The 12,078-nt window shown below is 44.5% G+C and overlaps 1 protein-coding gene across 1 annotated transcript in view; it reads left to right on the top strand.

The window, feature by feature from the left end:
- crim1 (cysteine rich transmembrane BMP regulator 1 (chordin-like)) overlaps window positions 1–12,078 on the top strand; it is a 45,581-nt gene that overhangs the window by 17,452 nt on the left and 16,051 nt on the right. Inside the window, exons 4-8 of the mRNA XM_042500845.1 lie at window positions 2,090–2,332; window positions 6,464–6,643; window positions 10,005–10,208; window positions 11,042–11,170; window positions 11,531–11,684. Of these exons, the coding sequence (XP_042356779.1) occupies window positions 2,090–2,332; window positions 6,464–6,643; window positions 10,005–10,208; window positions 11,042–11,170; window positions 11,531–11,684 (910 nt within the window). The remainder of the gene's footprint in view (window positions 1–2,089; window positions 2,333–6,463; window positions 6,644–10,004; window positions 10,209–11,041; window positions 11,171–11,530; window positions 11,685–12,078) is intronic.

The raw sequence follows: 12,078 nt of genomic DNA, 5'->3' as shown, positions 1-12,078 counted from the left end.
CAGAGCAGAACCATTATCAGAGGATCAGAAGTCTGAACCCCGATCTGCTCACCGGTCCAGTTTCCTCATCTTGTGGCGAAACCCAGAGGGATCCACTTACAGGTCTTTAAATGTCAGGGATGAGGCGAATCCTCTGAGAGAGTCGTGTTGCGCTGTGGAGCCAGGGCCAGTCTGGGAAGACCATCAAGAAAACTCAGCTTCTGGAAACGCTACCAAAACCCCAAACACTGTTACGCAACCTCAGCCCCTTTCCTCAAAAACCATATGAATGCAAAGATTGTCAAGCATTCCTCCTAACTAAATCATAATCCACTTCATTTAACTTTAGTATAAGGCAGTCATTTGTTGACACATTTTCCCCCTTAAATGTCAGCGATGATTTCGACTAGATGTACGATTACCCGATTTTTCTCCTTCTCATCTGTAATCTGTGCGCTCGTTAATGCTGCCTTTTCCACTCTCCCTCTCAGCTGTCAAAGTGCTACAAAGCATGCATTTACTGCGCTTTCAGCAGGGGATCTGGGAAATTACTCAGTGATTGACAATTATAGGACAGGACGTGAATCTGCTCTCCCCAGTCCTTCCCTTCTGCCTGCACTGTATACGTTACAGTGACACTGAGAACCAAAATAAACACGTCCCTTTGGTTTGGGTAATCCAATCTTTGTAAGGTAGCTACTGTTCTCATACAATGGCTGTACAGAGGGGCGCTCCACTTTTCTTTTCCTGAACAGGTTCCAAAATACACCCCTGAGCCCCTTGCCCAGATTTCCAGTACCCCTACACCTCTTTCCCCTTTTACAAGGGGTATCAGAGCTATTATGTTGGCGCTGGTGAATGAAAAGACAAACACATCCTGGTATGCTAAGCGACGGCGAGATTCTAAACTGGCAAGAAGAGAAGCTCTGTTGAAGGTTGGCTGGTATTAATGACTGGTTTTAGAGTGTGAGGGGCTGTTTGGATTGTGAGCCAGGCTGGGTGGGATCAGAGGCCCACAGACAGGATATGCAGAGAGCCTTGTCGTGTCTAGAGCGCTGCTCTCACTTCTCTGACAGGATGCTGTGAGGCTGTCACGAACTGAAGTGGGGATCTGATGACCATGCACAGAGTTTGTGTTGGGTGGCTGTGTGAACTTAGATCGTAACACGAGTAGCATGTTCTAAAGTGGCTCAACTGACACTACGAGGAGCTCTCTCTCTCTCACACACACAAACACACACACGCACACATACACACACACACACACACACACAAACACACGTATCCACATGTGCATGCACAGAAAAAACCCTCCTTCCCCAAGGAGAACAGTGCGGGCACTGTCAGAGTTCAGAGGAGTTGAAGGTGGTGTTACAGAAAATTTAAAAACATGTCGTGTCTCTACCTTTCTCTATACTGTATGCTAAATACTCACTTGTATTTTAACCTTTTGAAATCTGGAGCAACATCACTTTTCTTGTGCTGCTTTCAGATGCCTTTTACAAGTTATTAAACTTTTGAGCCCTGAGCACATTCGTTGAAGTTATTTAAGAAAACATAGGAAAAACAGGAAATGAGCAACTTGGGAAGAAGTTAATACATTTAGCAAATTATTTCTCAAAAACTCTGCCCTTTGCTGCATGTCACCCCCTCTCTCTCCCTCTTTCACGCTCAAGCTTTACTATCAATTAAAGGCATAAAAAGCCCCAAAAATAAATTTTAAAAAATAAAATTAAATTAAAAATCCCAGTTTATTTCAATGGAGTCTGGCTCTGAACAGAGCGATATAATGGCTTAGTTTTTCCATTGGAAATTACTGCCTGGCATAAAGGTAGAGCAGTGAAAATACTCTCAATATACTGCGCACACTTGAACTGATACTGATTTCATTAGGGGGCTAAAAAGGGGTTTTATTGCTGACCCCTCCACAGTAGTAGATAATCTAGCTTCCGTGTCAGACTCAAGCCTGCTTCTCCAAACTGGCGGTGCGCCGACTGATGTCTACAGAATGTAATATGCTAACCATGCATAAGTACCTCATACAGCCCCACTTCAAAAAATCTCAACTATCCCTTCAACCTGAACATGTGTCCATGTCTGTGTGTTTCAGAGGAGCTGAGGTGTGCTGGGGTGACGTGTCCTGATCTGCAGGTGCCGTCCTGCCCCAAGGGCTCAGTCCTAACCAAGAGCTACACGCCCCCTGCTGGTTGCTGTCCCTCCATCCCACCCCAGTGCACTTGTGACCTCCGTGCCTGCCACAAGCCCCAGTGCCCTAGCGGACAGCGCGCCGTGCCGCTCAGCCAGGCCAGCGGCCAGCCTGGAGACTGCTGCGATGTTTACGAGTGCCAGAAAGGTGATTGCACTGAACTGCACACTACACAATCTGTTTCGATTGGTTTCCCACTGGGGGTAGCAATGGCACAGTCGGTGTGAGATTCATCGCCTTTGAGGAAGCAATTATTTTCCTCAGAGTAAGGCTTTCCTCCCTGCTGACCAAATGTCCACAGATGAAAAGGAAAGTTGCTGATTGGATAATTACCGTTGGGCTGTTTATCAGGCTGGGTCGATGCCTCCCAGGGTTAAGACCACGGTTCAAAGGCATTTTTTCAAGGGTGTATCCACAAATATCTCTGTTGCCTGAAGGGATATTAAATATAATGGGTCTTTTTTAAAGCAGATTGCTGGTGCGAAGTACACTCTTGCTCCATTCCCTCACCTGGTGAGAAGGAGACAGGAAATGCAGAGAAAGAGAGAGCAGATGTTGAGCACATACAGAGAGACCTCAGCGCTCTCTGACGTGGCTCGGAGGCAGCCAGGAGAGTCAGGAAGGCAGGGAGGGGACCTGCGGTATTGGTGTGTTTACTCTGTGCTCCCAACAAATATTCGCTGTTTTACCAACAGAACAAATTCCCATTCTGGCCCCTCCACATGCATAAATGAGTGCCGTGTCCCGGAATTAATGGACTTAACGAGCCCAGTGACCAGAAAAGTGCTTAGGCTACGAATTTGCTCAACAGAAGTGCAGTGTCAAAGGGTTCCTGTCTGGTCACACGTCCAAAGGGAAAAGGTTCAACAGTTCATTGATGGGAATGCTTTTTATGTGCTCCAGTCTGCCAGTGGGGAGGGTAATCGAGTCCGGCAGGCCGGCGGGGGCTGAATGGCAGCCGTGGGGGCCATGGGATCAGTGTTTTGATAACAAGTGTCTGCTGCTCTTTGGGCCTGGGGCTTGATGCCTTTTGTGCTGCCCCTACCGTCCGTTAGGCCTGCATGACTGCGCGCCGTGTCAGAAAGCTCCGCAGACTGGGACACGGACAAGGACACACACTGGGGCCCCTAGTCACCTCCCCAGAGGCCCCCAAAGTATTGGCTACAAATACTGTATCTTAGAAGTCTACACTGCTTTCAAATACCATACCTATCCTCTAATGGAACGAACTTTAGCACGGCCCCCCATTGTCTCTGCGTGTCTGGCGTGGACTGATTAACTTGTTTCCATTGCCCATTTGGCTGAGGGCTCATATTTAGTCAGGGTCAGTGTGTGCAGTGACAATAAATCCCACCTGTGTGTTTTGGCCTCAGTCGATGATAGACTCTTTCCACTGTTGGCCGGAGAATGGCTGTATCTGGGTGGCAGAGCAAACCTGGCAGCGCCGTCCTGACCTGATGTCATCTGATGTTACAGATGATCCTGTTTGGTCCTGTTTAGCTGTGGTGGTCTGCTGTTTATCAACACTTAAGCTGGCACTCATCCTGCACTATGTCCCCTGTAGTGAGCCCTGGATGCAGAGGAGGTTTTGGGACTCCACATGTTCTTTTGAGATTTACGCCAGTGTTAGGCAATAAGGCTGACATCACCGCGCTAACGGTTCTCAGGGGGCTCAGTATGAGTTTGTTATAAACACGCAACAACCATTTCCTCAGGCACTGATGAGTGGTTGTTTTTGTGACATAAGTTAAACTCATATTTCTGCTCTGTCATTTGATATTCTGGGCTGATCAACAGTATCACTGCAAAGTTGATTTTAATAAATCCCATCATTATTCTACTCTGGGAAAAACTCATGTTTCCCACTGCGGCTTTGCTTCAATTGGCTGTAAACCACAAGATGCGTCAGTATGACAGTCCGTAATGAATGATTTAGACAAGCTTAGGGTCATTGTTTTATGGCCCATCCACATCTCCACATCCAATCCTCACCTCAATTTGGAGGAAACTGAACATCACAAAGCATGACTGGAATTTAGACTCTGTGCCGCAAGTTGTTTTAGGGATTACCATTAACAAACACTGCGGAAATCACATGTGAGCATCCTCTCATGTGACTTCCTATTGCTTCTGTGAGCGTTAAAAAACGTTGCCATGCCTTTTGATTTAGGCCAGCTAAAGTGCTTATTGCATTTTCTCTGCTTGGTTTTGCTGCACGCAAAGCAGGACGGCAGGAGAGAGAAAGAGAAAGAGGAAAAAGGCTGAAAGAATGGAACAGAAAAGATGGCAAGGCGGAGAATAAAAGATCAACAAATCCCACTCTACTTTCAACTCAGTTGGCCCACCTGCTTTGTATTAGAGCACAGTGCTGGTTGTCAGGAGGCATAGGGTCATCGGAGCAGACGCTATAAGTCTGCACCCGAAGGTATGGTGTACAGATGCTGTCGTAACCTCCGCCTCTCATTTATAGTAACCGCTGGCACCCACATCTGCTTGCATCTGTGCGATGCATTTACTTGCCTAACTAGCGCAGCTACTCTTCTATGAGTCTGGAGACTTTCTTACATAACCACATTGCCTCAGTCCCTGAATGTTGGTGTGTTTGATGAAGAGTCGCTGTGTGGTTTGTTAAGATCCTAGAAAGTCGAGTCACCCAAACCAATGTGGTGCGTTTATATGAGTAATCTAGTATTAACATTGAGATGTCATACTGTAATCCTCCTGCTCCTTTGGCTAAAAAACGACTGTTCATTTTGAATAACGAATCATGTTATTTTTATTTTGTGGAAATTGCAACTCATGTGGTTATTATAGTTATTATGCATGATCTTAAAGGGACATTTCTCTCCAAAATCAAAAATGCATATTTTTCTTCTTAATTGTGGTGCTGTGTATCATTGTAGGTAGTTTTGGCATGAGTGGCAGAGTGTTGGAGATATCGGCCGTAGAGATGCCTGCCTTCTCTCCAATATGATGGAACTAGATGGCACTCGGCTTGTGGTGTGCAAAGCATCAAAAATACATTTGAAAAAGTTGAACAGCAATGCCTCTTTCCAGAAATTAATGACCCATTTACTGAAGATAATTTGTTGACCACTTTGTTCCACTGCTACACCCACCTACCTTAACACCACACGAAAGGAAGAGCGTCCTCCTCGGCTGATCTGTAATGTTAGCTAGCTCAGTGGTGCTAGGTGAGCTAGCAGTACATACATGCTTCCTTCTGTGCAGTGATTCGGTTGGTGGATGTAGATTGATAGAAAGAAAAAAGTCACTACATAGGCCTTCTCACAACACGGTCTATTCATTATCTTGAGTAACTGGGTCATGTTGTCTGGAAAAAGGCATTGCTGTTGAGTTTTACAAATGTATTTTTTGATGCTTTGAGCACCACAAGCTGTGTCGAACCTAGTTCCTTTATATCAAAGAGAAGGCAGACATATTTACGGTCGATATCTCCAACTTTCAACAACTCAAACCAAAACAATCTAGAATGATAAATAGCAATACAGGTAAGAGGAAAATATATTTTTGATTTTAGGGTGAACTGTCCCTTTAAGTGTCAAGCGGGCAATGACAAGGTCTTTCCGTCTTCTGGTTGTTACTGGGCCTGTTGTTTGTACACACGACCAGACCGTGGTTTTCTTATGGTGCTGTAACTAAGCTCATTTGATTTCATAGTAGAGGAAACACAGCGAGATTCTAAGATGCTTTTGGGAAAAGCGGGCCAGAGCATTGATTCACTCCACCTGCCATCAGCACTGTGAGCCCAGATTCTGCCAAAGACTCAGACCCACTACTGTTTTCTTTAACCCGCCTCTGCAAGAGTTCGACACCTTTTCAAGACTTGATAGATCCCTGTGAAATTCCTCCTTGTGGACTTGGCTTCATTGTCTGATAAATGCCATTCCACCCCACAGGCTTAACCTCAGCCATCATAGTCTGCCTCAGCACCATTTGGTTCAGATAAACATTTCCATCAATAGCAGAAAATGAGTAGATGTGTGTTTATGAATTTGTAATTGATTGTGTACCATTCTGATAGACTCTCACTGATCAAACTTGACATTTGTGATGAAAAACTGCATTTTTCTCACATACAGTCACGAGGAGAGAATCCTTGTGTTAATTTTTGCCAAATGTGATGGATACCTGACAGAGCACAGCGCCTTGTTTCGTCAACTGTATAGTGTGCTAAGCATTATCATCCCCAAATGGTGTTTAGTTTAAAGTTGTCAGCATCTGTTGAATTCTGCTTTTCCTTGTTCCACTCCTTAGTCACTCCCAAGTGTGTCCACAATGGGAAGGAGTTTTCCGAGGGAGAAGTGTATCGCATGGACCCCTGCTGGCTGTGTCAGTGCCGGGGAGGAATCTCCTTCTGCTCCAAGGCTGAGTGCGCTGAGCTGGACTGCGAAAACTTCTACATTCCAGAGGGTGAATGTTGCCCTGTCTGCATAGGTACGCTCATTTACTTTATTATTTTGTTAACATGTGGCAACTATAGACTGTATAAATGAGTGGACATGGCAGTGTTTTCCATACAAAGTTGTTAAGTTTTAATCGGCTCTGCAGGGCATTTGACAGCGGCAATAATGTCATCTAACGGCACTAATGATGAATCGCAAATTTGCAACATATTTTGCTGACACTAGATGCAGCGTCTTAACTTGCTGTGAGCTGTAAACTTCTGAGCAGAAGAGCAGTTTCTCTGTCTCTCCCTCCATGCTGAGTAAGTCTTCTTTGCTGCTACAGGCGCAGCTGCTTAAATCAAAGAGTAGCGTGAAAGTCAAGAGGGCTCAGTCTGCAGCAATATCTGGAGACCAAAATGTCCCCAGAAGTAATCTGCACAGCACACTGACTAAACAAAAAAACAAACCAAACAAAAAATGACTGCTCAACTTGAAGCAATCTCAGTTGACTGAGGGGTCTCTGACTCTCTGAATCTCCGACTTTAAAGGGGCAGCCCTAGACGTAGCCACTGTGACGTCATCCCGTGGTTTTTGGACTTCCATTTTGAAGCCTTGAGCATGGCAAATTTGCCATTTTTTCGAAGCAAAGGTGATCATATCTGGACTTAAGGGTGGAGCTGGAAAGGATAGACATTGCTACACCTTTATGCTGATTGACAGTCTATCCTAACTGTAAGGTTGCTGTGGTAGCAACTTGCCAATCACAAAGTGCGCCACTTCTTTTTTGCAGTCTGTGTTGGCGGTTAAAGTCTTTGATTTGCCAAACATTACACTAGACTCAGGAGATTTTGTTCTACACTTGTGCCACTGAGGTTTAAGTCGAGGAGGCCTGTGTGGTCAGCTTGAAGAGTTGAAAGCTGATGCATTAGAGGTAGAGGTGATATCAAAATCCACCATGCCTGACACTAACCTCCAGTGACCCTACCCTAATGGCTTCCTCATATAACCTGCTGCCACAGTTGTTAACATGACTGGCATACAAGACACACACTAAAGAGCCAGCCAGGTATTCATTTCCACTTGGGAGACTTAAGAACATAAAAACCTTTCACCGTGTTTGGTTTGACTTTGTTATATCTGGCTCTGGCTTAATGGGGGAACCCAATCGCAAAACACATGTGCTCAAAGCCAGGTAGGGAGTTCTGTTATGTGCACTTGTTAAAAAAATGGGGTTGCAGTGCATATGGCAACCACATTACAGTCTGCCAGAAGCCAGTGATGGAGATGGTTGCCAGTTTTAGCCTGGGCCTCCTTGGCCTCAGTTGACTGGGCACATGAGGAGATGATGTTAGGTCAGTTTTGGAGGTACGCCTGGAATATGTAGGCATTTAGATAGTATGGAATACTTTCATCTTTTACTTATGGAAAGCACGTAACACACTGCTCTTTGCGGGGAACATTGGCTGTGCTCTTAATGCTTTTGATCTGGATTAAGGTTACCTGGTTGTGATTATTCTTAAACCTCTACCAATCAATATTTCCATTAACACTGGATCAAATGTTTGTCTTATGTGAAAAAGTTCAGCCTTAGAGATGTATCACCACACTCTGCAGTTCCCCTCAGCTCAATAAAGCACTTTAACTTCTTTTAGCTCATTGTTTTGGTTTTACAGCCCACAGCTTTACTGACTATAGCAGGGGCAGGCAGCCATTTTTAGCAAAAATGCTATCCAAACATCAGACAGACAAAGTTAGCATCAAGCTTGTGAGCACAGTGGGGTATTTATGAACTTTTAAGTCGGATTTTTTTTTTGTCAGAAGTAGGTGGAGACCAAAAACAGAGCTGAAAGGAGAGTAAATATTGGACTTGTCAGGTGGCCAGAAACATGACTCCAAATAAATGTTGTTCCTTGTCTGCCAGATGAAACTTAGAAACTAAGTAATAACAGGACAATTTGAAAACAGCATTTACTTAAGATGCAAAAAAAAAGAGAGAGGGACTGCAGGAAGAATCTTAGCAGAAGAAACCTGTTAGTCATTTGCACATTACGTCAAGGTATGGCAAGTTTAAAGTGGATGCTTTTTTTTCATACTTAAAACTCTATATCATATTGCATACAAGTAGGTGCTAAAAAGTATAATCTTGTCTTGGAGACACCAAATTTTTTAACAGGAAGCAAATTAAAAGATGCATTATGGGAAGTGTAGGCCTCAGGATTTTTGGAGCTTAACCAGTACAAGGGACAAACTATCTGGATATCTGGGCTTCTGCTGCATCACTTCAGACTACTCTTTTTTAGCTGTCTTTCATTAGTTCCTGAGGTTTGTGGAAGTAAAATATTATCCTGGAGTGACCCTTTAAAATGTCAGCATAAGGGTCATGATACAACATACCTGTACACGTGGAGGCAGAGAGAGAAAAGGAGAGGGAAAAATAGATCCCGTTCAGGTTAATCACAGCCATATGAACAGAACCGCAGCAGCCAAAACTCAGCTGGGATCAGATAGGGCAAACAGGACACAATACACAGCACCCTTTCTCCCTCTGACACACATTCAGTAAGCCGCACCAAACACATAAACACACAGAAATATGAACGCACCATTGTTTCAGCCTGACACACAGAGAAAATGCTGAGACCACCTTCTAACCTGCCTCTGTTACCAATAAACAGTGCAGCAAAAACAATTAAAACTGTTTTTAGTAAATGAAACAAAAGGCTCACAGAGCTGGGCTCAGGCATCAGACTTCACCTCAAGCTGAGCCGAACAGCTTCACAGATTGGCTTTTAAACTGTCCGCAACTTTATGGTTCCTACTTAAGGCTAATAACTACAGATCTAAAATTGCTTTCCATGCAAAGTTCTTAGTTTGCTTTGGACTGAAATCAAACACTGACCTAGCCTTTGACATCAGAGCTAACTGCTGAAACTCTATGGATGAGCTAAGGCTTTCAGCCAAAAGGTGAGTGGACACTGTGGGGACCAGCAGTTATGAACGTCATCACACTTGCTGTGTTTCCAATGATCAAATCTCTCTCAGGACGACATAGTGATACCCTAAAACTCGTCTGTCTCTTTTCAACTTCAGTCACTATGTATGTTGGCATAAAGCCAGGGGCCTCTTCCCACTTATACATTTTGATAAGTCATCTAAAATTCAACAGCTCTTGGTGACAAGCCAGTTTCCATATATTGTTAGCTCCCTCGTGGAGTATCCTGCTTCCTTCAGCTCTGCTCTTACTCCGTCTTTTGTTAATTGAATTACAGTAGAGGATGTAGCATAAGGTACATTAGACTGTCGCTTTGGGTTTATTCCTTTCAAAAAACCAAACTATACATGTGACTTAGCAAAGAATCAGATCAAAGATTCCTTAACCCACAAGGCGTATGTCCTTTCTTTCCTGTCAGATGTGGAGTTATTGTCGATGGACAGCACTAAAGCCAGTTGCTGGGTGAATAATAAGCTGCGGGCCCATGAGGAGCAGTGGAAAGAAGACGACTGCACCTTCTGTCAGTGTGTGGATGGAGAGCCGCACTGCACGGCCATGGCCTGCAAACAGAGCTGCCAGTACCCTGTCAAGATCCCTGGAGAGTGCTGTCCTTTCTGTGAAGGTGTGTTGGTGTTTGGTATTTATCATATCTAACGTATAGCTCAGATAGATACGAGGTACATAATAACCCACATACCACATGTCGGAGGCTCCTGTGGCCCCGCAGCTCTGCTACAGAGGCCATGTCGGCATGGGCTCATTAAAGGGGAGGCCACGGAGCATTCTTCAAGCTGCAGGGTTCTTTGTGTTCCTTTATTACCCTTGCCCGCCAAAATGAGACCCACCTGTGTGTGCGAGGCTATGCCGTGCTTTTAACGCAGGAGGCCACATAATTGAAGTGGATCCTTTTTTTGTGAGTGTAATTAGTTACAGCTCATTGGGCTGCTCCTCCCACAGAACGTGGCGAGGGACATTGACGGGAATCGCTATGGTGCTATGGCTGTGTGTTCCCAGCTATCCTCATCCTTTATTGTGGCTTCACAATAAAGCTGGCCCTGATTCAAGAGGCTCTTGGCTGTCTAACTTCAGTCCAGGGGACACTCTATTGTCTCCGCTGGTAGTCCTAGAGCTATGCTTTTTAGACACATTCAACTTATTAATGGGAGACAGTTCCACACAATAAGACGGAGAGGTATAATCCCCCTTACAGTGCGACCCACCCTGGTGTAATTGCTCTACATTTATCTGTAATTACTGTTTACTCCAAAAATAAGAGCAGTGTAAATAGGTAGCTATTACAGTTGGCACCAAAAGCATCGATGAGGTATAACACCTGAGGGGATCCTAGCACACATATTTAAAAAAAAAAAAACAGAAAGAAAATCATAAAAGAAATCACAGATTGTTGTTGCTCTCATGCAAAGTTCTTAACCTCCTTCGTCTCTTGTTTTTCAGAGCCGTCTTACGAAACAGTTAGCCCCATGCTATGCCCTCCCCTGGAAAACTGCTCCCTGTCAGGGAGCGACTGCCCCTATGGCTTCCAGCAAGACAAAAATGGATGTCTACTCTGCCAGTGTCTCAACAGTAAGTTTACTTTCCTCACTTTGTGTTGGAACTAAAGGGTTAAAGTTTCAGGGACTTTCTCAAAGAAGCATTAACATGATTAATTACATACTGCTTCTTGCAGATTTGCATTATAATAGTGTAAATACTGCGCTGTATTTACCTGTGTGTTCATGCTGATGTCAAAACAATTTGACAACCATTTAGTTTTGACAGCAACAAAAGACATGTTCGTATCCGTGACAGCTTATTTGCGTACAGTCTTTTTAAAGTTCTCTGTCACAAGAATGTTCCTGTGAGCAGCCCCACAGCAACTCGTGCCTTTGCCTTTGATGGATTGCTGTGCCCGTGATCAGATGACCTCTCCCTCAACTCTTTCAGATGACTCCTGCCCTGACCTGGGAAAATATTGTTCCCTGCAATGTCCAATGGGGTACGAGAGGGACGATTATGGCTGTGAGGTCTGCGAGTGCAGCATCCCTGTGCCCAAGTGCCGACCTTTGACCTGCACCAAGACCTGCCCCTATGGATATGTGTAAGTACACCCAGTGAGTTTTTTCATCCCCCATGTCTAGCTGCACTCATTTGTCAACAGTTTTTTCAGCCTGTTCAAAGGCTAAAGAAAAATCTGTGGCTCTCAATGATGTGACGCGCTAAACTCCTCATGCTCACAAGTCAGAAAAACCTAAGTGTATAGTGGTGATTGAAATTTCTTTAACATCGGTGATAGGTGATCGGTATCATAATTTCCAAAGTTTTACTCGAGGAAGAAGGGTTCAGTCTTAAAATCAGGTATTACGGGCGTTTATTTTTATTAATTCCATTAAAGCTGGGGTAAGCAGAAATCTGGAAAAGGCAGATTCAATACACCCTCCTCTTGCAGCTCCCCTTCTCTGTCCTAAGCCCCTCCCACCAGACATAAGCACATA

Source organism: Plectropomus leopardus, chromosome 14 (assembly GCF_008729295.1).
Source record: "Plectropomus leopardus isolate mb chromosome 14, YSFRI_Pleo_2.0, whole genome shotgun sequence".
NCBI classification, from domain to species: domain Eukaryota; kingdom Metazoa; phylum Chordata; class Actinopteri; order Perciformes; family Serranidae; genus Plectropomus; species Plectropomus leopardus.
The sequence above is the reverse complement of the archived record's forward strand: the minus strand, read 5'-3'. Positions and strand labels throughout refer to the sequence as shown.